We start from the raw sequence: 27,895 nt of genomic DNA, 5'->3' as shown, positions 1-27,895 counted from the left end.
CTTTATTTTAAGCCCTTTTCTTTTCTTTTCTTTTTTTCTTTTTCTTTCTTTGAAGTGTTTTTTATTTCTTTTTCATGAAGCCCAAGCTAGCCTTGAAGTCAGTACAGAGCCCAGGCTGGGTTTAAACCTGGGATCCTCCTGCCTTAGCTTCTTGAACAAAGAGGAAATTATCTATGTATCTATCTATGTATCTATCTATCTACTATCTATCTATCTACCTACCTACCTACCTACCTACCTATCCACCCACCCAACCAACCAACCAACCATCTATCTGTCTATTGATCGACTGATCAATCAATCAACTGATCTATCTATCTACCTATCTATCTCACTACTCTGTACATAAATTAAGATTACAGCTGTGTGTCAGTGTAGCTATCAAAACTGATAATGAGCCGGGCAGTGGTGGTGCATGCCTGTAATCCCAGCACTTTGGGAGGCAAAGGCAGGCAGATTTCTGAGTTCGAGGCCAGCCTGGTCTACAGAGTGAGTTCCAGAACAGCTAGGGCTATACAGAGAAACCCTGTCTCAAAAAAACCAAATCCAAAAAACCAAAACCAAACCAAACCAAAACAAAACAAAACAAAAAACCCTGATAATGTAGGAAATACAAGGCAGTAAGGTTACTTGTTGAATTATTATCTTAAAGGCAGGTTAAACAAACGAACCAACTACACAGCAGAATATCAGTCTTAAGTGATCTTAAGCTGCATTATTGACTAGGTTGTCAGATCCAGCAAAAGTTTCTGTCTTTTAGAAAGCAAGAGATATTTTCATAAGGACGTGTCACTACAGGATAAAAGGCAGCTTCAGCAGGAAGCCAGCCTGTCAGCTTCTATCATGGGATGGTGCTCACGAAAACCCTTGATAGATGTTGTTCCACAGTTTTGGATTTCCAACTCTTCAGAACAGCTAAGCAAATAAATTCTGTCTGTCATAAGCAACCCAGTCTTTCAGGGAGAAAATGAATGGAAACACATATTTTGTGAATGTTTCTACCATTTAGAGTGATTTACACGGGGGTTTGGCATCCTGTCCTACCTAGGTGTTCTTACACAACCGTCCAGGCGAACGGAAACATAGTGCTTGTTAAAAATGTAAATGCGAATTTAGAAACACTGGGTTCGGGACTTGAGATGTGTGTTTGGATGAACCTTTCAAGCAATTCTGACACACACTAAAGACTAAAGCCTTCATTCTCACTATGAATTTATGAGTACCATAGCATTAAAATGGCTTCCTTAATAAAGCTAAGGTTAATTTTTAAAAATCTCTTTTAGTTTTTAATCCAGATTATATCCATCATCAAGAGTTTATCATATGTACATTTTTTAAAATTTTAGATCAACGTGTAGTCTAGTTAAACAGTAACAGTCACTAAGTACTGCATGGATAAGAATGTCTAAGTGAAATTTTCCTTTGACTATTTTAGTGAGACTCTGTTTTTCTAGGTCCATCCAAATAAAACTTACTTCGCAGTCGCCGAAAAAGGAAGTTTCCCAAAGATTATCATCTACGAGTACCCTTCTCTGAAGCCCTACAGAATCTTGCGAGGTGAGTCCATTAATGTCTTTGGAGTAGTCCATGTTCAAGGCTAAAGTCCTAAAGGTGACGGAGATTACAGAAGTAACCAAGATTCAGCAGAGAAACAAAAGTAAGAGGTAGAAAGGAAATTTATTCCATGAAATTGGCTTAGGTTGGATCAGCCCTGCAGACTGGAGATTCCAAAGATGCGGTTCATAGGCACTCTCCAGGGAGCATCCTTTCTTCAGGGAATTTCAGTTTTACTTCTAAGACCTTGCAACTGACTGAATAAAGCCTAGACTCTCAAGAACATGATCCTTAAAGTCAGCTGATCAGTCATGTTGCTGATACCTTTACAAAAACTTCTTCCCTGCTGTTCAGTTGAATAACTAAGAGTTATATGTGAGGGTGATGGGTGACATTAACCATCTCCATTGTCTTACAGTTCTGCTGTCTGGATGACTGATTTGCGGAGTCCCCTTTTTTTAACTCTGGGAAATTTTCAGTGACAAATTTAAAGTTGCAGATCTTGTCTGCTCTCTGTGTGTGGCTCCCTTTCTTCCATAAGGTGGAATATATGCAGCCTGGTTTTCTTTGGGAAAACACAATTAGGATTTCTAATCGTATAAGCCGTTCTAAAGCCAAGAGTGATGAAAGAGTTTTTTAGGATTACTCTTTGGGGAGATTTCTGGTATACATGCTCTGTTGGAAGATTGGCATCTGTATGTTATGTATGCACATTCCTGACCATGCAGTATGTGTGAGGGACATTGGCCTATGCATGCATTTGTGGAGGCCAGGGCTTGATGGTGAGCATTTGCTCTAGTGTTCTCTATTGCTCTTATTATATGTTGTAGAGCCTTTCAGTTGGAACAGCTGGAACTTGCCATTTCAGCTACGCTGGTTGGCCAAGAAGCTCTTGGGATCCACCTGTCTCTGTGCCTCCTCCCACCCTATAGCATTAGAAGAACACCTGAACCTGGGTGCTCTGGGTACACTGGGTGTGTTACCTGTTGGACAGACTGTCTCCCCAGCCCTCTCTATATTCTTGGCATTTTTACATTAACAAAGATCACTCTCCTCCTCTTCCTTCTCTTCCTCCTCTTCTTCTTCCTCTTCCTCCTCCTCCTCTTCCTCCTTGTCCATCACCAACACCACCACCACCACCACCTTCTCTCTCTGTTTTTGTTTTGGGACATAAGATTTGCAGCATTGGCTGGCCTTAATCTTGTTTTCCAGCCACAGCCTTCCAGTGCTGGGGTGACAGGTGTGTCCCCTCCTGGGCTGAGCTTCCAGCTTGTTCATCAGACTCCCATTCGTCCTTACAGATGGGACAGAGAAGGCCTATGCCTATGTGGATTTTAACGACGAGGGGAACCTGCTGGCCTCTGTTGGCTGTCATCCTGATTACACAATAACCATCTGGGACTGGAAGGAAGAGCAGCCCATTCTCAGGACAAAAGCGTTTTCTCAGGATGTCTTTAAGGTCACTTTCAATCCTGATAATGATGAGCAGTTAACTACATCAGGATCCGGCCACATCAAGTAAGTCTGGTACCCAACAAAGAAACTAGTAGATATTTTAAGGGACATTTCTAAAAGAACCAAATATGTGGAGATAATTTTTGCTATCGTTAAAATTGATTTTTGTTTCAAAATTAGGAAGATTTCAGAAAGTTTTCAAAAAATACTTATTTTTATTTTATGTTTATGACTATTTTGTCTGTATACATACATGTGTGATATATGCACATTGTGTCTGTGGATGCCAGAAGAGGACTTTGAATCCCCTGGAACTGTGGTTACCGATGGTTGTAAGGTGCTGTGTGTGTGCTGGGAAGCAAACCCAGATCTTCTAGAAAGAGCAGAGAGTGTTATTCACTGCTGAGCCACCGCTCCAGCTCCACATGTGCTGTTTTCCAAGTTAGTCAGGTGTTCACCTTTCCTTCCTCCCTCGCATTTGCCCCCCTTCCCCTTTCTCTTAGTGTACCGTTTAAGTTTTGATACAGGGGAATGATCTTCAAAAACAGTATAGATAAAAGAAGGGCTTTTAAGTTGAGTGCAGCCTTCTCATAGGCTCCACTTAAAGCAATTTTCACAGTGTCTCAGTTACTCATGTTGTAGGCATTTACAAAGCCATGGTGAACTTTAGGACCATGGCGAAGTTTCCTAAGTCTCTTACTTGTAATGGCACCCCAGTCTTCACGGTGGCACAAGAATCCTCACAGCCATTCCGGATGAGCATTGTCTACTCCTGATCTCATGCCTGTGGCTCCAGATCCCACATCCACCTTGTTCTGATTCCAGAATGGAATGATGTAGACCCTCTGTTATCTTTCTTACTTGTTACTCTTATTTAATTAACATCAATTACTTTTAATCCGACTGAAATTTTCGCTTACGGCTGGTAACTGCTGCAGCAGACACCATAACTCAAAATTCAGGTCTCACAAAGACAGGGGACTCTTCCTTCCAGTGCTGAATCTATGTCACCTAACAGGGATCAGTAGACACTGTGTGTCAAGAGGAATCAATGAAGTTATTTCATGTGTACATCTGGAGCTGATGGACATTAAACACACACACACACACACACTGATCAATGCTTCTGACCTCTTTCTCGTGTTTGCAGGTTCTGGGAGATGGCTTTCACATTCACTGGTCTCAAGCTGCAAGGATCACTGGGGCGATTTGGCAAAACATCCACTAGTGACATAGAGGGCTATGCGGAGCTTCCAGATGGGAAGGTGAGCGATCACCCTGCAGTTCCTCAGTCACTGGACTGTGCACAGATGAAAGCATGCATCCTTGAAACCAACCACATGTTCACGGACCGTCAAGCGGAACAGCTACTGTACTTTTGAGTGCTGTGAACACCCCATTTTCCGTTATACAGACTATCAATTGAAATGAAAACATTTCCTTAAAGTTTTCAGAATCCATATGTGTAAACCATCTCTTGGTTTTGCTACATATTATATGTACATGAGGTATGAAAGCATTCTCCTCTATTAACACGGTGACATGCGTGTTACCTTTAATGATGTCATGGCATAATGATATATCTTTCCCTTCTGTATAATGATGCTCCAAGCGACTCACATACTCAGGGCTTTAATCAAGCTTGTGTCTTGATTTGCTGCCAGGCTGTCATGAGAAGATGAGGTCATTTCTTAGCTGTATCTGTAACACCGTAGAATAATTTATCAGTTGATTTTCTGACATTTTTAGTTTACTTTTCTCTTGCTCTTACAGATTTTATGGGCTTCCCCCGCCCCCAAAATGACAGTTAACTGGGATCCATTCCCCTTTGCTATCTTACTAGGTCTCTTATTAGATGGAATAATTTATACTATGCTACTTGTGATCATGCCTCTTATAAGAAAATTCCAGCACCCAAATACCACTTTAAGAAACCAAATTATCTGGGCATTAAAGTGATGGCATAGTTTCAATTAAAAGTATGGTGTATAGGAGAGAAAAAATAAAGTCCGGGCTAGCCAGTCTAGTAGAATTAGCGAGCATTGCGTCCAGTGAGGGACTCTTGACAAAATCACAACAGTAATAATAAGGCTGTGAAGGAAGATGCTGATGTTAACCTCTGACCTCCACATGTACTTCCATGCACACAGGCACCTATGTATACATAGACCACTTCCCTCCCTCCCCCGAAACAAAAAGCCTCAGGTACCGGTTGTATTTTAAAAATCTATACAATGTCCTTAAATGAGTCTTCAGATTCTGAAGACTGTGTTAAGGTAAACATCACCAGAACCTTCTTTTAAAGTGTGGTATGAACTGTGTGCCTCTGAAAGCTCAGGAGAGTCTCTCTCTCTCTCTCTCTCTCTCTCTGTGTGTGTGTGTGTGTGTGTGTGTAGGGGGGAGTGGCTATTTTAAATGACAAAACTGCAGAAAGGAGGTGATTTGGGTTGTGGAAGGAATATCAGGTATTTAGAGGGTGGATCGGATTAAGATAGAAAGAGCGGACACTTTGAATTGAGTTTGGCTCCTAGTGTGTGAGAGGAGAGCCAGGCAGAATGACTGTGTGTTGGAAGAATAATATCATAAATGGGAAGAACAGTAGATCCATTTGGTCATAAAAATCCAGGAGGATTAATAGGAGGGAAATCTGGAATCAAGCTGGTGAACTGGGAAGGAAGAAGTTATTACAATCATCTGAATAGAAGAGCTGACATGGGGGAGGGGACCTGCCCTGAGGACCCAGGAAGTTACACCCAGGAAGAGTGGGTGTAACTGACATTTCAGATAAGTTTTTATAACTTCCGGTGGCTGTAATCTCTGAGCAGTTAATTTCATATGAACGATGGACAAGCAAGCCTCTGTGGTGTCCAGAGACTATCAAAGGGAAGGGGGGACAGAAGGAGATTGGACAGAGGATGCCAAAGTATAGTTACACAGAAGGACTAAGATCTAATGTTTTCTAGCCCAGTGCATGTCTGGTTCGCAGCCAGGTCTTGGGTGTGTAATGAGGAACTGAAGACAGATGTTCAAAGCTTCCCAGCACAAACATATGATCTAAGTCTAAGGAGAAGGAAATGCTAATAACCCTGATTTATTATCACACATCGTATGCACAAATTGAGTTATCACTCATAAATGCGCCTCATAAATGTGCACAATTAGTATTCATCAGTAAAAACACTTGTATAAAAAAAAATCAAGTTGAAGACACTACTAAGGTGAGCTGAGGCCCAAGAGCAGGTCACACAGGCGAGTGAAGTGAAGACTGAGCTGACGTCATCAATTCCCCGCCGCTGAGAAGGAAAGGGTCTCCCATCGTGGGCCAGTCCACACCGAGGGTCTGTGGAAATAAGACCTTCTTAGTCAAAGCTGCACAGGGATCCCAGAGAAAAGAAGCGTGCTCGCCAGTTTCTTTGGAGCCCCCTGCTTCTGAGACAGCGTGGTCAGAGCGGGGACTTTTGAGTAACAGCACTTAAACCAGAATGGCGGCTCCTCTGGGGAGTTTGGGGGTAAGTTATTGAACTGTTGGTGCTTCAGTTTTCTCTGAGTGAGAACAAAGCTGGAGTTAGGGAAAACAGAGCACCACAGGCCCAACTGCAGGTGGCGCTGCTGAGGAGTGTACTGAGCACAAGTGACTTTGAGCGGTAAACACCAATGTTAATAAACTATATTCATAGCAGCCCTATTTATAATTGCCAGAAGTTGGAAAGAACCCAGGTATCCCTCAACAGAAGAGTGGATGCAAAAAATGCGGTATATATACACAATGGAGTACTATTCAGCCATTAGAAACAATGAATTCATGAAATTCTTAGGCAAATGGATGGAGCTGGAGAACATCATACTAAGTGAGGTAACCCAGACTCAAAAGGTGAATCATGGTATGCACTCACTAATAAGTGGATATTAGCCTGGAAAACTGGAATACCCAAAACATAATCCACACATCAAATGAGGTACAAGAAGAATGGAGGAGTGGCCCCTTGTTCTGGAAAGACTCAGTGAAGCAGTATTGAACAAAATCAGAACAGGGAAGTGGGAAGGGTTGGGTGGGAAAACGGGGGGGGGGGGGGGAAGGGGACTGATGGGACTTTCGGGGAGTGGGGGTCCAGAAAAGGGGAAATCATTTGAAATGTAAATAAATATATCAATAAATTAAAAAAAATAAATACAGAGTTCAACTTCAAAAAAAATAAGTATTCAGGCATACACCATAAATATTAATAAGTATTCAGGCATACACCATAAATATTACTTATAATAGCACTCATTAAGGACTGTAAGAGCCAGTGTTTGATGGCACTTTGGGAACTGTAGAATTAGACATTAATTTGGGGGCAGTCCCAAATACTTTCCTCCTTTGAAACCTGAGCTCTAATCTGTTCAATTTAGTAGTCTTACAATTTAGCAGACAGCTCTACTCATAGAAATGGAATCTCATCTTTGGAAGACCTTAAATGCCCAGTTTTGATCCAGTCACCCAACCCCTAAGTCCCGCCCGTAAGAGGTTGTATAAAGAAATCTAGTAAGAGCATTCATAAAGAAATGACCAGGGCCCTGGTCCTGAAAAGGCTGCGATGCAGCACTGTAGGGAGTCCCAGGACAGAGAAACGGGAGGGGAGTGATTGGGGAATGGGCCGAGGGAAGAGGGCTTATGGAACTTATGGGGAGGGGGGGAACCGGGAAAGGGGAAAGCATTTGGAATGTGAGCAAAGAATATAGAAAATAAAAGAAATAAAATACCACTAACATACACAGTTGTGGGCTGTTAGGCAGCATAGTGCGGAAAAGTGTAAACTGGAGGTTGTATCTGTGGTTTTTATTTCTTCACTTTCTTCCCTTCTGTACCCAAGCTATGATTTTCACAGTCAAGAAAAAGAACCTGAACGTTAACGCTCACGTGTTTGAGGCATTTAATCTTTATGCGCACTTCTTTCTTCCCACCTGCCAGGTTCTCTCAGGGTCAGAATGGGGCAACCTGCTGCTTTGGGAAGGCAGTCTCATCAAGGTGGAACTCTGTCGGACTGGCATGAAGTCTTGTCACAACGGTTCCATTAACCAGATAATGCTGGATGAGGGGGAAGTGATCACGGCCGGGTCAGATGGCAGCGTTAGGGTAAGGACACAGTGCCTAAGACTTGAGATCACCTCGGTGGTTTTGTCTTATAAGGTGCTTTTTTGAAGGGGCTCTGTGGTTACTTATTTTAAAGATCAATTCATTTTAAATTACGCTTCTCATGGAGTAAATATTTGCATTCTTGTCAAAATTAGTTGAACTATTCTGAAGGGAGTTCTTATTCTTGTGCTTCAGGGATTGGCATGGGAGCTTCAGAAAATGAAAGTCCATATTAGCCCCAGGTAAACAGTGGGAGCACATCCTTTCACAGTGCCTGAGGCTGGGCATTTTCTAAAGACTGAAAATTCTGAACTTAGCCTGGAACTCACTATGTAAACCAGGCTGGCCTCGAACTCTCAGAGATCTACCTGCCTCGGCCTCCTGAGGTCTGGGGTTAAAGTTGTGAATCTCCACCAGGGTGGTGGTGGAAATGCGGAGTGGAAATAGTGTCCTCTCCCAGATGTGTGGGTGCTATGTGCTACCACCCTTTCTCCAGACCTTGTGCTGGGAAGCTCAGTGATTTCCCCGTGCACTGGAACACTGCTTCAGAAGCTAAGTCTCCTGAGTTGCTGTTCTCTCCTATGTTTCCCATTTACCCTGAATGGCTAAGTTACCTTCTATGAACACTAGCAAACAGTCTTCTGATTTGCCTTGCATTCTTCTTGGTTCATCGTCTGGGGCCTTCTAGCTATTAAATTCCTCAAAACCAATTTGCACTATCTGAATATTCTATATGTATGTGTATGAGTATATATGTATGTATACACATTTATTTTCTTTCTTTTTTTAACATCCTGACAGCAGTTTTCCTTCTCTCCTCTCCTCCCAACCCCTTACCTTCCCCCATCCACTCCTCCTCTGTTTCTCTTCAGAAAAAGAGGCCTCCCATGGATACCAGGGCTTATCCAGTTGCAGTAGTAAGACTAGGTATCCACTGAAGAATGGCCAACGTACCAGAAGCTGTACTCTTAGTGAAAATTGGTTGTCTGTCTCCCAGAAGCTTACAATTGCCAATAGCTCCAGGACTTGGGGTTGAATTATACACCCAACTCCCATCTCCATACTGGGATTTTGTCTGACCTAGGCTTGCATGGGTTTTGAACCTGTTGTTATAACTGCTTGTGAGTTCATATGTGCAACTGCACCTCTGCCCAGAAGATATTTCCTCAAAGAGTCCCCCACCATCCCAAGCTCTTACTCTCTTTCTGCCTCCTCTTCTGCAATCCTGAACTTTTGGAGGGGAAGAGAGGGAATATAGGTATAATATGTTCCAATTAGGGCTGAGCACTGTTCAGTCTCTTATTCTCTGTACCTTGGCCAGCTGTAGATCATAAAAAATAAATAGAAGCTTTTCAGACAAGGGTTGAGAGATGCACTGGTCTACCAGTGTAAGAAGAAGTCATTGGGAGTCTGTTAAATACTGTGTCCATTTAGTAGGTTCTATCTTAGAGCCTATAACCTACCCAGCCATAGATGCTTAGCCAGGTAATGGTGACGTGTATGGGTTTCATCTTGTTAAGTGGGACTTAAGCCCAATCTGAAAGTGGTTGGTTACCCCTATGACATTTGTGCCACTTCTACACCAATAAACACATCTTCCCAGGACAGTCATTTCTATCGCTCTCAGGGCTCACAGCCGAGATATGATTGATGGTGTCTTTTCCCCTCCAGTAGCATGGATAATACTTCCCAGCACTACAAAAGCTAACAAATAGGGACGAAGCATCCAGGTCTGCACCAACGTGATTTTGCCATGTTCTGTGACGAAAGCATGGGATCCCATCAGCAACAGGGTCTTACCATCAAATGCTGGAGTTCATTGTAGAGCAATGGTAACAACCGGTCATGTTGGAGGGTCTGTGAGACCTCACTGGCCCGATAACTCCAAAAGAAGTAACTTATACCCGACACCTTGTATTTGTTAGCTTCCGGTGTCTAGTAAGGGCATGGTTGTTGTGTTACAAAATAACTTTCTTGTTAATTTTGTAAGATATGGGACTTTGAGACAATCGACACTGCTGACGTTATAGATGATACGGGATTGCTGGAGATAGAGCCTATTAATGAACTTCTCGTAGACAAGAGTGTCAACCTCTTCTCAATGATCAAGATGGATGAAATTGGAAATAACTTTTGGCTGGCTCAGGTATGCTGCACTCTTCTGTTTGGGCTTTCTAAAACTGTACCAGGACATAAAATGAAAATAGAAATGCAGTTGATTGCTTGGACCAGAATGCCTCATGTTTCGGCCTTATGGAATTGCTTGACTTATTATACATTTCTCGTCTTAAATATATAGGAGATAATCTTAATATATTTCATTTATACCTTACAGTATATGTAAACACTAGGTGTTATTGCTGGCGCTAATTTTAACCAAATCACAGAATGAATAATTTTAATTAGATGAACATTAAAAATGATAAAACATTATCAGTTGTTTAATTTTTTAGGATGCCAATGGAGCCATCTGGAAGCTTGACCTCAGCTTTTCAAATATTGTAAGTGCCTGTTTCCCTTATTTTCTCCTAACTGCTAGAGTAAAAAGTCTTTGATAGTCTTTAAAAGTCTTTCTTTTGTTTTCATCAAGTTAAAAACAGAAGTATGTCATTACACATTAAGCATTTCCTAAACACGGGGAGTCTTCATTTATATTATCTATTGTGATCCTGTCAGCTGCTCTACTGAGCAGGCAGGAAGGGCATCTACTGGGATCCATGGAAAATCAGTCATTAACTTCAGAGCCAGGACTCCACATACTTTACCTATTTCCCCAGTCCAGAGCTCTTTTTAATCTATCATACTTTTCCTCTCTGAGTAAAATGGTATGTGTGTTACAGGATTTTATTTATTGTCTTTAAAATTGACTTTAACTATATATTGTGCTGTCTTTGAGATTTGATGTGCCCTTTGTTCTCAGACCCAGGATCCAGAATGCCTCTTCTCTTTCCATTCCGGACCCATTTCAGCCTTGGCAGTTTCTCCTCTCACTTATCTCATGGCCACAACCGCCATGGACTGTAAGTATAAACTACGTGTGCGTGCACGCATGTGTGTGTGTGTGTGTGTGTGTGCATGTGTCTCTGTCTGCGTGTGTTATGTTGTACATGTACTCGTGTTTATGCATATGTACACGTGTTCTGGTGTGTGTGTTGTGTTTTGCAGGTATGCATGTTCATGTAAATGTACGTGTATTCTGGTATGTGTGCATGTGTTATGTTGTGAATTCATGCATGTTCATGTAAATGTACATGTATTCTGTTATGTGTGTGTTACGTTGTGAATGCATGCATGTTCAAGTAAATGTACATGTGTTTTGGTGTGTGTTGTTGTTGTGCATCCATGCATGTTCATGTATATGTAGTGTTCTGGTGTATATATGTGTATAACATCTGGAATCTTCCTCTATTGCTTTTTAACCTATTTTTTGAGAAGGGTCTTTCACTGACACTTGAGTTCACCAAATGGTTGGACCAGACAACTGTTGCATTCTGTTGCTGCCTGCAGCTACTGCGAACTGGGTTCCTGGAACAGAAGCTCTGGGATTGCAGGCACATGTCAGCATGCTTGGCTTTTTCATCATGCTGAGGATTCCCACTAAGTCCTCATGTTTGTATGACAGGCACCTCACTGTCTGAGCCATCTCTCTGGCCTTGGTTTTTGTTTTTTGTTTTTTATTGAATATCATCTTCATTTAAATTGCCAATGCCTGCAAGGCTAGAAATACCTGTGAGTTGGGAGGAGAGAGCGGTGATGAGGACAGAAGAGCGTAGATGCTGCTAACAAAATGAACAGTGCTTTCATCGATAATTTACAACTAGGTCTTCATTCTAATCTCCAACTGTGTCTGCTGCAGGCTGTGCACTTCCTACCTCAAAATCCACCTTGCTTATTATATCCCACAGGTTTCTTTTTTGGAAGAACATTCAAACACCTTTAATAGCACATGTTTTCAATTTGCATACAAACATGGTCAGAAATATTTTTACTAAGAGTTTCCACTTAAGTTCAGAGAGATGCCCCAACAAAGGGAAATTGGGGGTGGGGGGGTGGGAGTGGGTTGGGTGGAGGGGCATATACACGGAAGCAGGGGGTGGGAGGAGGGGTCGGGGGTCTTTGGAGAGGGGGGAAATCTTCCAAAGGTCCTGAGTTCAAATCCCAGCCTTCTAAGGAGCCCCAAACACTTCACATTCCAGTGCCTGCCTTTTGTTAGAAACTAGGTAAAAGGTCACAATCCAGAGCCCGCCCTTTGTTTAGAGCTAGCAGAAAGGCCTTGAATATGATCCTGGCCTTGTAAGCTTATCTTGCTTCTGTAAACTGCTTATGCCGTTACTCCTATCCAGGAGTTCACGCAGCTATAGACATCCAAGAAAATAGGAAACTAATTGGTCCACTGAACACGGGCTCCAATAATTTAAACTGATTGGCCTAAAAACTATGGAGTGGTACAAATCGATTGGCTCGCACTTCGTTCTCGATGCTAAGGAATGATTGGTTTGTGATTCTCGGGCTTTGTTGTAAACTTATAAAACCTGTCCATTCAGTACTCGGGGTCCACAGTCCTCTACCCCTGTGTGGTGTAACCCAGGTTACCCCTGGCTGTGGAACCCAGAATTCTGGAATAAAGAAATCCTCGTGTTAGTGCATCAAGACCGTTTCTCATAAGTGATTTGGGTGTCACCTTCTGAGGTGTGGGATGCTGGGGCGCCCTCAGATTTTGGGGGTCTTACAGTGGCTCACAACCATCTGATATAAGAGATCTGAAGCCCTCTTCTGGAGTGTCTGAAGATAGCTACAGTGTACTTACATATAATAAATAAATAAATAAATCTTAAAAAAAAAAGGAATCCTGGGGACAGTTAGATACAGTGAGGACAGAGCAAGATGACGGCAGGCAGGCAATGTTTGTGTGGGGGCAGACTCAGCTGAAACCTAGCATGTATGAAAACACCACAAGGAAATCTCTTACTGTGCATGTTAATCTAAAAGTAACTCAAAAGAAAAAAAATAAATACAAATTTAAAAGGCTGTTAGGCTGGCTATCAATTGATCTGAGTTACTGAATTTTCTCCTATAAAAAGTTAACTGAGATTTTTTTTTTAAAGAAGTAATACATTTATTATCTGTTTCTTTGAAAACTCTGTTTTTCTTTTCCGCAGGCTCTGTTCGTGTGTATGATTTTGCTAGTAAAAACCCTTTGGTTCAGATGAAATTCAAACAAGGAGGAACTTCCCTCATTTGGGCACCCCGATCAGTAAGTTTGTTGTTTTAATCAGAAACATTGGAAAATATACTGAATCCATGATATCTCGTAGAGATGTAGCTATTTTATGGCTCAGACTTTTTTAAAGAAGTATAAATATTTCAAGTTGTTTATTTTACCTCAAATATTGCAGGAACCACTTCATGATATCACTCTTATGGGGTTACTTTGCTTAGTGAAAATCTGTTTTTGTGCTACCCGTGGCATGGCTCTGTCTTGCAAAATTACCATGCAACCGAACTTGAGGCGTCTTCTGTCCATGCAACCATGGTTTTTAAACACCATGGAACTATTTAGGGAGTGATTAATTCTTATTAATAACAGAATAAGGGGATGAAGTCACAAGAGAGTGTGGTTCAGGTATGCCACTGGTCTGGCTTCCCATTGTTTGGATAAAGACTACCCTCAGTATACTGTGTAAGATATCCTGCATCCTGGCGTCCCCCAGTCTCTACCTCCAGTTCTCGTGCTAGCATTTCTTCTCCGCTCTATCCAGTTCTTGTTTGCCTTCTTGTACCCAGTTCTTGACCAAGCACCCTTCTGATCTCAGTTCCAACCATCTTTGCCTTAGGGGAATCCTCAAGCTAAGCCAGCTTTCTTTGCTGTGTGTTTCTTTCCTATGGACCCATGCTAATGATATTCTATACTTATCTACATGTTAATAGGCCACACTCAGGCTATTTGCATTCACCCCAACTGCTGGTGGCAGGCGCCTCCTACATGGGAGGCAGGCGCACTGTCCGTGTTTGCTCGTTGGAAGTTTGAATTATCATAGGTTACCCTGCTTGTGGTCATAACAGGTAAACGGCCTGGAAGGAGCTGATGGAGACGGTCATAGCATGGAACCAAGGGTTGAAAAGGCCAGCGACACTAAGTTCCCCGAGTCGAGGCAAGAGGTAGAACGACTTTTTTGTGTGCTTCAGCTACTTAACTAACCACAGGTCCTGTGTGCTTGATCATTTCCCCAGGTGAGTGTTTCTGCATCACAGATCGTAGTAGGATTCCAAGACGGTGTCGTCCGAATTCTTGAACTTTTCGATCCAAAAGGACTTACAGTTTTTGCAGGACGGAAGAAAGTCCTAGATGCTGAGCTACAATTGAAATATGTCTTTAAACCCCATACTGAAGAAGTTACGGCTTTAGCTTATGAGCGTGACGGGGAGATCTTAGCCACTGGGGTAAGTGTGATTCTCTGTCATTTCCCATTGAAACTCCACACCCAGCTTCCCTTATATTAACAGCACCTACTCCACTGCGCCCTATTTACCAAAGTTAACCTACGTTTTGTTTTCTTATGTTTTCACTGCAGTCTATATATGATATTTAAGAACTGTCTTATAAGTTAAGTTTTAATGTTTACTTTAAATGAGTAAAAGGTTTCAGATGGAAATCATGCTGGGTGAACATCTTATAACTCTTAGTTTATAACATACATGTGTTCTTAAAGAGGGCTGTCATGGGTTTATGAAGCTCGTGGGAGAACTCTAGCCCAGCATGTAGCCAGCTCTGCTTTGATCTTCGCTACCCTCTGAATGCAAACCAAAACAAAAGTCTGCCTCAGATAAAGGAAATAACTCTATATTCTATAAGAAGTGAGAGGTGAACAGGTGTACTGTTGGAACTATTTTAGAAATTAGTTACATATACATAAACATGTATGTATAAACACATATATGGTAGTCACATTTCTGGACTATCAACTCACTTGGGAAAATGAATCGAACATTTGAAACTATATATATATATATACTTCAGATTAATTTAGAATACATGATTGTTGAGTCTATAAATATAAATTAGATAGACTCTATGGTATTAAACAGAATGCTGTATTACCTTATTGTCATAGTCATATATAGTGGGTGGGTGTGTCTCTTCTAGAGTGAAGACAAGACTGTCTTCTTTTTCGATGTGGAGAAGGAATACAAGCCAGTCGGTTTTTTTAACACTCCTGGGCCCATTTGCCAGTTGATGTGGTCTCCAGCCAATCATGTAAGTCATTAGCATTTGTTCTCAAGATTAAATCGCAGTGTCTTGTGGTTACAGGGGTTCCCCCTCTTTGGGCTACATTTTCTTCATTACTATTTGGCAAAAATACATTCCAGAGTTGCCCCGACTACTTTGCCTATTTTGTCACCAGTGTCAGCCAAAGACTGCAGGAGACAATCATATGTTAAAGAAGATCATTAGCTCTCCCAAATACAGTGATTTAAATGAGTCCCACACATCCCTCGGGACAGCTCTTATCAATGCCTTCTCTCGCACATGATGGCCACCTTGAAACCTCAGAGCTTTCTGACTCCCTGTCATGCATGCCTTCAGCATCGGTTCCCAGAGAGGTGCGGACCTGTCGCATCCCCTCACACCTCTGTGTCCCGCCTCTTCTTTCTTTTACAGTAGAGAAGCTGTCTATTTTCCTACTCTTTGTCCATTCTGCCACTGGGTCTTTGAATTAGACACCCCCCCCCCCACCCCCCCCCCACCCCACCCCTCCCCCCCCCCCCCTCCGTCTACAATGTGGCATATACCTCAGCCTTACCTGCTGCTCCCTGGGTAATTCCTCCGCAGTACTCTCTCCCCACTACAGAGAGTAAACGGCTCACTTCCTGTTGTGCAGTTGTGCTTCCTCGCTTCCGCTCCCGTCAGCTCTCAGGACTGATCGCTCCTGCGCTGCCTTCCACACGGGGCGCTCCATCCTTCCCCAACTTCTGGCTGCCCCTGGCTCCCCGACCCCACCCTGCAGCTCTTCTCCAGGCATCACTGATAGCCACCTAATGTGTGGATCTTATCTCCCTTGGTGTGGTAGCGTTGTTTGACCCCACTGAACTTTCTTTCCTGTTTGAAATATCTTCTCCCTTTAATGTCAATGCTTTTCTACTTGCTCCCGGTGCTTGCTCCCAGTTCTTGCACCTGGTTCTTGCACCCGGCCAATGCTCTCCACTGGTCATTGGGTGTTAAATCCCTCGGTGCCCTGCCCTGCCTCTCTTTCCTCCTGCGCTATGGCTCTAAGCAATGCTTTCCAAGCCTACAGTTTTCTATAAGCTCCAATGTGCACAGCGCTCGCTCCCCGGCTCACTTTAAATCGTATTCATCCTCCGCCTTCAAGCTAGATACCACATTCTCGGGAAACTATGCAGAAGCCGGCAATTCTTGCGGTCCCTTGGCAGGACCTTTGCAATTGCAATTTGTATTTATCTGTGTGAATTGACAGCTGACAAGTTCTCCCTTCGGAGGCAAAGTCCATAACGGGAGTGAGGATGGCGGCTCTTCGTATAACTCCATCTCTAGCGTGTAGCAAAATGCTGAGTACAGTTGTATGCTGGACAGAGCAGTCTGGGATCTGCTGTATGTGAGTGGAAGTTTAAGACTTCTTGAAGCACACGCATGGGGAGAAGAGAGAGCCCGTGGGGGCATCACACTGAAATTTGAACTTAGGAAGAAGACAGGATGAGTTGCCAAGGGTGACTGAGCCAAGCAGACATTCACACCACAGATTTTGCCCCTTGGGTTAACAGATTTCACAAACACGTATTTGGCTATGGAAATAAGTCATGGTATCTTTAAAGGGAACAAATGAAAAATCTAATTTTAGTCATCAGATTAGCAATGAATAATTACATGAGAATAACTTAACACTAGCGACACAATAATGACTCGTGACTAGGCCTGTGAGGTATTTAAAATGATAGCGATATTCTCCCTGGCTTTGAACTGGTAAAAATTTGCCAACATGTAAGTGATATGCATAATGTTAATTATTTTATTTGTTTCTTTTGTTCTTAGCCTGAAAGCACTTTATTGATCATCTGTGAGAACGGCTATATTCTTGAATGTCTATGCCCAACCATTAAGGACGTAGATGACCAGAATGTTGTCACGTTTGCAATCCCAGACATGCTGCTCAGATGCTTCCATTTCACAAGTGTCAAATCTAAGATTTTGGTATGAGATCTTCTTGAACCATTCTCTCCTCTCCTTTCATGCATTTGGAGATGCAATATCCTATAAGAGATTCTTGGAGAATACAAATAGAATAGAATAGAATAGAATAGAATAGAATAGAATAGAATAGAATAGAATAGAATAGAATAGAATAGAAATAAAACAGATCCTGGTCCACAGGAGCTTGTACACTGGTAAGAAGGGGGCTGACCGCGTAGCAGGACACAGTAGTAGATAAGTAACTAAAATCCAGGTACAAAGAGAGGAACCTCAGGGAGTGATGTTGCTGATGGAGGGATGAGAGGGGTAAAAAACATGGCGACCTGGAAGTGACAAATTAAACTCAGAAGATGGGAAGATGTCTGACAGAACGAGAAGAGAGAGAGAACGATGCTGGGAGAACAGCCCCAGGGCGGCCACCATTTAGACAGTTCTCAGCGTTTTCACATCGAGTTCTGGCTGCTTGCAGTGGCAGCAAGCAGTTTGTCAGGACCATTTAGAAGGTCTCTCTAGAAACCGGCCCAGCCTCATCAGTTTGAGCCACTGTGGTCTTCTGTGAACAGAGGATGGTGTGAAGAGATCATACAAGTCAGGAAGGTAATTCTCAGGGATGAAGAGGAGAAGGGGCTACCTGTGTTGGGGAGCTCTACGCTGGGCAGCTGGTGATATCTAGCACCTACATCGCAGGGTTACAGGAGCCAGAAACAAGCTTTCCCATTGGCTATTTTAGACCACGTGGTTCCTAGGTCGCCGGTGGCAGGCTCCAAGGGAAAATCAACACTTTCCTTCTCTTGCGGGAAAGGATGACCAAATGATTTCAATGAAATGGATATCAAGGAAATTACACGGAAATGCTGCTCTTCCTTCCACAATCTTTGTCCTGCTCTCACATAAAATAATGCATTTTAAAAATGTCTCTTTCTTATTTTAAAAGAGGTTTATGGAAGTACAAAGGAGAGAAAAAATAAAGATGATGAAGGAGAAGGAAAGGGAAGAGAGGAGGAGGAAGCTAGCAGAAGAGAGGGAAGCCTTTGGGGAAGAGGAAGTACCGGAGGAGGTCAGTGAGGAAGAGGAGGAGGAGGAGGAGGAGCCGCTGCCGGAGATCTTCATGCCACCAACGCCTTCCCCCATCCTGTGTGGCTTTTACTCGGCACCAGGGAAGTTCTGGGTGTCGTTGGTGAGTAAAGATCCCGTGCCCGGTTCAGGTTATGATAGCTATTGTTCTCACCCCGGTTCATTCATATGCATACACTGAGAATTTAATTTTAGATTAGTGATGTAACTGTAAGTTTTAATATGTTCATTTTTTTTTAAATACATTGCCTTAACATCTCTTTTAAATATGTCTGGCTTCTGTTGTCATTCAAGGCCAAACTCACCTGTTCAGGAAGACCAAAGGTGGGACAAGACCAAGAGTTGAGGGTCAAAGGTCAAAGGAGTCCTCATCATCTGAGTCGGTTTTTCTGTTTGTTGTTTGTTGTTTTAAGTTCGGAAACAACAGTTTTGTGGCAGAACTGTACAGCTAATCTGCTTACATCCAGGCTGTGGCCTCTGGCAGACTAGGAATCCTGTGTTTTTCTTGTTTTACCCCAGTCAAAATCCGGACTTAGCAAACAAGGAACAAGAGCAAATAGACCTCACAAAGACTGACACAAGAACGTCTCACAATGAATGTGGAGTGTTGTGTGCCTTCCACTTATATAGCATATAGTCTTCTCACAAAACATGTTCTCAATATATTGCAAAGCAAGATTTTTTTTATTATAGATGTTACAGTTTTCACTTTTGAATGTGCATGCGTATACACACACACACACACACACACACACACACACACACACTCATGCTTTCCCCCAAGTAACTGGCTTAAAATTATACCGAAAGCTTATTACTACTAATTCATACTTGGTCCTAGTCTCCTGAAACCATGGTGTGGAGCTCTTAAGTGACGTCTTTGATGACTAAGAACTAAGGAACTAAGGTTCGATCTCAGACACACCGGCCCCATCATGAGGTAAATCACAGACCACAGAGGGACTGATCTCCTAGCTTAAGCCAGTCACATGCCTGCTCTAAAAAAAGCTGGCTTCATTCTCAAGTCATGACTCCAGTGCTGGAATCAGGACTCACACTGGTGGCCAGTTCTCCCACCGCAAGTATTTACTTTACAAATTATTATTTGAACAACTTCTCCCCAGGAACATTTTGCAACTCTCCTGTCTCTCCAGACACTCATATTTCACAGGAGGGAATCAGATGAAGTTTCCCAGTCTTTTCTCAGCTCCAGTGCCCTGCAGAGCTGGGCTCTGCTCCACCTGTTGTTATAACTGGTGGGCGTTGCTTAGCAACTTGCCCAGGGCAGTGATCCAGAAAGCCCTTTAGGGCTATTCCTTCTCCTTCACACTCTCCCTGTAATTTTGCTCCTGAAACACACTACTTAATGTATACCAATTCCTGTCTTTTAAAATCCAATTCTATCATCAGCACATGAGGCTCCCAGAATTTCTGACAATACACCACACATAGACACACACAAGCACACACACACATACACACACAGAGACACACAGACACACACACAGACACAGACACACAGAGATGCACACACACACATACACACACAGAGACACACAGACACACACAGACACAGACACACAGACACACACACAGAAACACACAGAGGCACACACAGAGACACACACAGACACACACACACATACACAGACATACACAGACACCATCTCCAGCTGAGGTTTTATATTCACCTCTCCATTTCTTGAGTGATTATTGCACTGCCAGACTTAGTGGCTGCTTTCTGAGCATTTGGCCTGTTGACCTTCCCCTCCTTCTCATGGCTTCCAATACATCACCATGACCATCATGGTTGTTTTGTGGTGCTGGGTCTTGAGCCCAGGGTCTCATGCGTGCTAGACATGCACTCTACTATTAAACTGCATCCTTACCTCCTCTTGGCCTCCAGAATGATGTCATAAACACACATACACACACACACACACACACACACACACTCACACACACACTTTTCCAACTCCTTTCGATGGTGTCTATTTTTATAAAAGAATAAAACATTGTAAAATAGACATTGTAATTCAGAGGACTCCAGAGTAGACCTAGCCCCTCCCCACTTTCTTAACTAAGCTAATTTTATCTAACAACTTTAAATATAGTTTATCTACCCACATGTGTCAAGTATTTATCTCTTACTGAATTCTCTCTTTAACATCAAACACGTATATTGTCTTTGCCAACTGTATTCAGCACTTCAGAATGAGCGTGCCCCACCAAGGCTTGTCTCTAGTGCCGAGCATTGGACCCAGGACTTCATAGATTCTAAGCAGACACTCTCTTACTGAGCTATAGTCACAGAACTCAAAACTTTTAAACTGCATTTAAAGCAAGTAAGCCTGGTACATTTCCATGACAATAATGAAGGCAATTGTCCATTAACGACAAGCCCAGACTCCAAGAGTTACCAAGGGTTCTTCCACGTTCTTAATCTTCTGATAACTTTAGCAAAAGTTTATCTTCATAAATAACCAGACCTGGTTAAGATTTATTTAAATCCTATAGGATAACCTTTTTCTTTAGTAAAAACATTATGTCCATTTACATTTAACACGATTACTGACATATTTTAACTTATATCTCTCACCTTACTAATTATTTCTGTTTGTTATGTCAATTCTATAATCCTTTTTTACCCTTTACTTATCCAGTGGAAGCTTGGGCAGATTTTCCTCCTCTATATGGTTATCATTTATACATTCTTTTGCTATTCCTAAGGATCACAATATACATTTGACTTATAGTTTTATATAAATGTATCATTTGACAAATTACAGAGGGAAACAATTCTTAGAAAGCTTTAACATCAGATATAACAGAGATAACCTTACTCTGTTATGTATTTTTATCTATTAGTCTATGTATGTATGTATGTATGTATGTATGTATGTATGTATGTATGTATGTATCTGTCTGTCTGTCTGTCTATCTACCTACCTACCTACCTACCAAGCTACCTACCTATCTTTCATTGTACTCATGATGTGTGAATGGGTATGGGTACCACAGTACTGATGGAGATGAGATGACAACTTTTGAGAGTCAGTTCTGTCCTACTTTGTCGAGGCAGCATCTCTCTCGTCTTTACCGTTCCCTTGGACTCTAGGCTAGGTGACCTCAGTTGACTGTCTTGTGTCTTCCTCCCTGTACAAGTGCTGGTGTTGCAGCTGTGAGCTATCACAACTGTGCCTTGTGGGGATTGGACTTGACAAGGATCATTAGGCTTGCATAGCAAGCATGTCCATCCACTGACCATATGTCTTATATATGTTTCTATTCCCAGAAAATAATTTATTATTGTTTTCAATTGCCAATAATACTTTATTTTTTCCTCTTATAATTTACATCTGCATCTTTTGTTTGAAAAAGTAGTTTTAACATATTTTTTTAAGAATAAGTTTGCTATCAAAACAATCCTGAGATTTCACCTTATACCAGTCAGAATGGCTAAGATTAAAAATTCAGGAGACAGCAGGTGTTGGAGAGGATGTGGAGAAAGAGGAACACTCCTCCACTGCTGGTGGGGTTGCAAATTGGTACAACCACTCTGGAAATCAGTCTGGCGGTTCCTCCGAAAACTGGGCACCTCACTTCCAGAAGATCCTGCTATACCACTCCTGGGCATATACCCAGAGGATTCCCCACCATGTAATAAGGATACATGTTCTACTATGTTCATAGCAGCCCTATTTATAATTGCCAGATGCTGGAAAGAACCCAGGTATCCCTCAACAGAAGAGTGGATGCAAAAAATGTGGTATATCTACACAATGGAGTACTATTCAGCCATTAGAAACAATAAATTCATGAAATTCTTAGGCAAATGGATGGAGCTAGAGAACATCATACTAAGTGAGGTAACCCAGACTCAAAAGGTGACTCATGGTATGCACTCACTAATAAGTGGATATTAACCTAGAAAACTGGAATACCCCAAACATAATCCATACATCAAATGAGGTACAAGAAGAAAGGAGGAGTGGTCCCTTGTTCTAGAAAGACTCAGTGAAGAAGTATAGGGCAAAACCAGAATGGGGAAGTGGGAAGGGGTGGGTGGGAGGACAGGGGGAGAAAAAGGGGCTTATGGGACTTTCGGGGAGTGGGGGGCTAGAAAAGGGGAAATCATTTGAAATGTAAATAAAAAATATATCGAATAAAAAAAAAGAATAAGTTTGCTGATGATAAATTATCTCTCTCTTTTTTCCTCCCTCCTTCCCTCCCTCTTTATCTCTGGCTTAAACTCTCTTTGTCTTCCCCCCACAAAGCTTTACTGATACATTTTTCAAAATCATCTATGCCTTCCACTCAGTCAGTACCCTATCACTTGTCTGTCTGTCTGTCTGTCTGTCTCTCCTTCTGTATCTATGTAAAACCAATGGAACTCCAATTTTAAAAATGCGGCAAAATATATAAATTAATCGTATTAACCATTTTTAATATACAGTTATATGATAAATATATTTGCAATTTCAAACAATAATTGCTGCCACCCATCTCTATAACCTCTTTATACTTGTAACAGTGAAAGTCTTTTGTTGAAAATAAAAATTTTCAATTCAATATATTATCACAGGTTTCCCTCCTCATCTCCTCCCAGACCCTCTCTACCTCCTGACTCTCTCAACTGGCAAACACGAAGATAGTGCCTACCCGTTGACTGATGGGAATAATGCTTTGCACATATGGGGATTCAAATATCTCTTTGCTTCCGATTATTTCAGCTATGTGTACCAAAGGAGAATTACTGGACCTTATGATAATTCTAATTTATTTATTTATTTATTTATTTATTTATTTATTTATTTATTTATTTATTTATTTCAGAGCTATCCAGTTTTCCACAGTAGGCACACCATGTCACATGAACACCAAGAGCACAAAGGAGTTATAATTCTCCACATTCTTACATAAACTGGCTGGATTTTATTTTTGACTGTAGTCATCCCAAGGGGTGTGAACATGGCACCCCTCCCATGTAGCTCTGGACCTGCATTTCCTCAGGTGTCTTTTCTTGTGGTCCTTGGACATTTCTATTGCTTCACTGGAGAACAATCTACTCAAGTCCTTCCCTGTGTTGGTTATGGTTATGGTTATGGTTATGGTTATGATTAGGGTTAGGGTTAGGGTTAGGGTTAGGGTTTGGGGAGGGATTGTTATTATGATTTTATTTCTCATTTATACTTAGTTTCTATTAAGCCACTCTATTGAATTTTTTTAATTTATTTTTTCTAAATATTTTGTTTTTACGTATATAATTTATACATATATGTGTGGGTGTGTACAAGAGTATATGCCCATGTATATAAGTTCTGGAGGAGGCCAGAAGGGAATTCAGATCTCCCAGGGCTGGATTTATTACATTGTTTTGAACGAACCAACCAACTTGGATGTTGCCAGTCAAACTTGAGTCCTTTGGAAAAGTAAGAAACTTCTAACTCAACTGCTAAGCCATCTCTCCAGATCCTAAGAGCTTAATTTCTACCATTATATCTTTAATTCTGGTATTTCCGCTTTTCTATTATTGTTAATATACTCCAATAGACTTCTAAAGTTTCTATAGGGCCTCTAACTTCCTTTAACATGTTAATCAGAGCTGTTCTGACATGCATCTTAAGAACTTTCCTATGGATAAGGCTTGTCATTCTATCTCATTGATCTGTCTTCTCTTCTGATTTTTTTTCTATCAAACCTTGTCTTCCTAGAAGGCCTAGTTATTTTTTGTTGAGCCCTAGACATTTTATGTGAAAAACTTGAGAGTTACCCTTTTTCTTCTTGTGTTACTACTACCTCCTAAAGATTTCTCTTTGCTTCTAGAAAGCAGGGAGCAAGTATAAACCACTTTAATCCAGTCAGTAATGAGATATGATTTGCGATCAGGCTTTACTTACTGAGAAGGCCATTTTACTTCCGGTTTACTCACACAGCTAGAATACATCATGAGTTCTCTTTTGAAAATTTAAGTATGTTCTCTGCTAACTTTATGTATTTATATAATGCATTTTGATCATATCCATTCACCACCATCTCCCTGAAATGCTCCCATTGTCCCCTACCCAATTTTCCTTTCAAAATCATATCCTTTTCTTAGTATTGTTATTAATAGAACCTTAAATCCAGTTAGTGCTGCCCATATGCACACGGATGTGAGGTCATCCACTGGGACACGGGCAACACGCCACCCACCAAGTCCACAGAGGAGAGCCACTCTCCCTCAGCAGCCAGAAATTGCCAGTAGCTCCTCTGCTGAGGGCGAGGCCTTGGGGGCCCCTCTTCCATCTAGGATGGAAGTTTGACTGGCTTGGTCTTGAGCAGATTTTGTGTAGGTAACCGGGCCACAGTTGCTTTGAGCTGATAATGCGCAACAGCCATGCCTCGCTCATCAGTCAACATTTCTTGACTCTCCTCCTTATCTGCCACCTGTCTCACTCTCTCTGCCCCCCTCCCACAGTGTTCCCAGAGCCTTGGATGGGGTGGAGAAGGCTGATATGGAGGACTGGTTCACAGCTGAACACACATAACTATTTGAGCATATTAATTATCTACTGCCCACTATAAAAAGAGCTTCTCTGACCAAGTACAAAGGAACTCAAGTCTCTGGGCATTCACAAATGTCTAGACAGCAAGCAGTCTGACAACTTGACCATGTAGCAAAATAACAACAGTTTTGTCCCCACACCATCTCTATCATCTTCGCAATGGTACTCTAGGATGTCAATAGTCCAGTGGAAAGTCTAAGGATAATGTCCTTTTCCTCCTCTTTGGGATGGAGAGAGCTGGCCATGCAGTAAGTCCAAGGAGCTGCAGGTTGGGCCCCACAGCTACGCAGCCTCTGTACCCATCCCCACTTTATCTGCTTCAGGAGGGGCAGCAGCACTGCACACCAGGCTCCCCCCTGATGTCCACTCTCTCCCAGCGCTCTCACTGTCTGGGTGACTCCCAAAGCTCTCAAACAAGAGTTGTGTCATTTTTTTTTCCTGATTATCCCCAGTGGGCAAGTTTAACTCAAACAATCCAGAGTGAAAACTTAGTTTTCCAATTCCGAACTGATCATTTTCTTACATTCTCTATGTAAGTTATTTACTTATTTACTTCCGTGTGTAGATGTCCAGACATTTAATCCACTTCCTTTATTTAGGGTCCAATCCGTACAGAGGAAGAAAACGAGTTAGAACAATGTAGCTGCTACAAATTATTAATACCGCCTCGCTTTATAGTGACATACCCCCCCCCGAAAACTAATAGTGTTTAAAGTTACTGCAAACTGAAAAGTAATGTGAAAACAATGACTGACGAAGCCTATTGTGTAAAGATATCATGCAGAATATCACTTCAAATCATAAAATACCATTAATTTGATTCTCGGGGCGAAATTTCTCTTGTGCTGACTTCTGAAGTAGAAACTAGTCATCATTATAATTCCGTAATTGCATATTAATGGGTAATGGAGATGCTTTATATAAATAATATCAACCTTTAACCATCCAAATTAAAAAAAAAACCCTGCAGGAATGAGCTGCATAGTGTGTTCACAAGTCACCTTTCGTGCTTTTAATCTTCCAGGGGAACTACGACGCTGGTTTTCTCTATCACTGTCAGTTTCCGTCATATCTCCGTAACAGTGATTTCCAGAAACAGGAAAATGAGCCATTCGATTTCCGAGTTCTTGAGGACACAGAGGACAACCCGATCAGAACGATCACTTTCAGGTGAAGAGAATTTAGCATTGTCTGCATTTCTGTGCACAGACACCTTGCCTCTTTTCCCCTTGCTGTAATAAAATATCCTGACAAAAAACACCCGAAGAAACAAAAGGTTTATTTTAGCTTACATCGAAGGTACAGTTCTTCAAGACAGCAGGATGACACCACATCTGAAGTCAGAAGGGGAGAGTCACGAATACAAACAAGTGTCCAGCCTGCTGTTGTTTCAGATATACACCAGAATCCCCTGCTCTGGGAATGGTCCCACCCACAATTACTCTGGGTATTTCCTTGTCTGTTAAAGTAATCAAGGTAATCCCTACAGGCATTCCCCCGAAGGCTGTCTCCCTGGAGATACTAGACCCTTTCAAGCTTACCAGAGTAACGGTCATATCTGGAATTGTTGCTTTTTAAAGATCTAGTCAAGTGAAAGGAAATGCTTTCAATTAATTCAGAAGAGCAAATAAAATTAAAGCTAGGCCTAGTCTTGAAACTTTATTTCAACCCTGTAGGCTTTGTGTCAGGTGTTGCTGTATGTCGGCTTCTGTTTATCATATACATCTTGTCTTCATTTACATACAAAGAAGTGATTTCATGGTAAGCTAACCTAGGACCCTACTTACAACCAATAGATATCCATTTACCAAGTGAGAGCAGAGCCCAGATGCCGGTCCTTTCTCTGAGGCCTGGACTTTCAAAGCCGCTCTCCCTCCCTATCTCTTTTGTACTAGTTTACTAGAGCTACTGTTGTGACAAAATCATCCCATGAAGTGTGGCTTAAACAGCAGGAACTTACATTCTTATGTTCTGAAGATCAGAGCTCCGAGTTTGTGGCGTTGACCAATGCAGTTTCTCATGTAGTCTTTCTGTGGCTTTCTCCTAAATGCCTTATTGTTGAGCCTTCTCTTGACTATGTGCAAACTATCCCTAGTGTCTCTCTATGGCTTAATTGTCTTCTTTTACAAGGTACCAGCCAGACTGGATTAGCATTTCTCCTTACGCTCTCATATTTAGCTAACTCTTTACGAGCCCTTGACTTGCAATATAGTTATACTCCAGAGTATTGCATGTAAGACTTGAGCATATGCCTTTTGGTAATTTGCAACTTTGTTCTTAATATCATTGTTATTTACAATTACACATTATTTGCCTGAGAGATGGTTCAGTGGGTAAAGGTACCTGTGGCCAAGCTTGGTGATCAGAATTCAGTCTCTCAGCCTACAAAATGGAAACCAACCATTACTAGTTGTCCTCCAACACTCAAAAACAGCTAAATAAATAAATATGTCATGTCCTGCCCAGCTTGGGTCTTAGAACCCTGGCAGGGGATGGTGGGAGAATGCGGAAAGGACAGATACACAGATACTCATGCGGTAAAGAGGGCATCAAGTGGAGTTCTCTAATGCTACCGATACCCAGCAGACTAGGGACACTAACATGTTTACTAGGTGGGTAGGGACTCAGCTTGCCCTGGTAGGAGGTCTCTGTTGGCCATCAGTCTCAGGCTGTGAACACCTCCATGAGGAAGGCACAGTTCTAGTTTTTGCACAAATTGATCAGTCCCTTGTAAGGACTCATCTCTAGCCTGGCCAGTGTGGATAAGAACTTTGCCAACTTCCCGTAGCTCCATTGGCTCTGTAGTCCTCAAAGGCCATACTCATGTCAAAATAAACACTCACTCAGAATTTCACTCATTCTGAGATTCCTTCACCCACTACATAAAAAGGAAACAAAATGAAACATTATTTCACAGATTATGAGAATAGTATTTTACTCTTT

At 41.9% G+C, this 27,895-nt stretch overlaps 1 protein-coding gene across 1 annotated transcript in view; it reads left to right on the top strand.

Annotated features, from left to right (window-relative positions):
* The window catches only part of Cfap44 (cilia and flagella associated protein 44), a 90,417-nt gene that overhangs the window by 14,291 nt on the left and 48,231 nt on the right, over nucleotides 1-27,895 (top strand). The window contains exons 6-18 of the mRNA XM_052158952.1: nucleotides 1,455-1,557; nucleotides 2,856-3,072; nucleotides 4,160-4,274; nucleotides 7,961-8,125; nucleotides 10,116-10,271; nucleotides 10,579-10,626; nucleotides 11,046-11,145; nucleotides 13,285-13,379; nucleotides 14,357-14,566; nucleotides 15,270-15,380; nucleotides 17,172-17,330; nucleotides 18,265-18,507; nucleotides 25,977-26,122. Of these exons, the coding sequence (XP_052014912.1) occupies nucleotides 1,455-1,557; nucleotides 2,856-3,072; nucleotides 4,160-4,274; nucleotides 7,961-8,125; nucleotides 10,116-10,271; nucleotides 10,579-10,626; nucleotides 11,046-11,145; nucleotides 13,285-13,379; nucleotides 14,357-14,566; nucleotides 15,270-15,380; nucleotides 17,172-17,330; nucleotides 18,265-18,507; nucleotides 25,977-26,122 (1,868 nt within the window). The remainder of the gene's footprint in view (nucleotides 1-1,454; nucleotides 1,558-2,855; nucleotides 3,073-4,159; nucleotides 4,275-7,960; nucleotides 8,126-10,115; nucleotides 10,272-10,578; nucleotides 10,627-11,045; nucleotides 11,146-13,284; nucleotides 13,380-14,356; nucleotides 14,567-15,269; nucleotides 15,381-17,171; nucleotides 17,331-18,264; nucleotides 18,508-25,976; nucleotides 26,123-27,895) is intronic.

This window comes from Apodemus sylvaticus, chromosome 15 (assembly GCF_947179515.1).
Source record: "Apodemus sylvaticus chromosome 15, mApoSyl1.1, whole genome shotgun sequence".
Classification (NCBI taxonomy): Eukaryota; Metazoa; Chordata; class Mammalia; order Rodentia; family Muridae; genus Apodemus; species Apodemus sylvaticus.
Note: the sequence above shows the minus strand (reverse complement) of the source record. Positions and strands in the feature narration are given on the sequence as shown.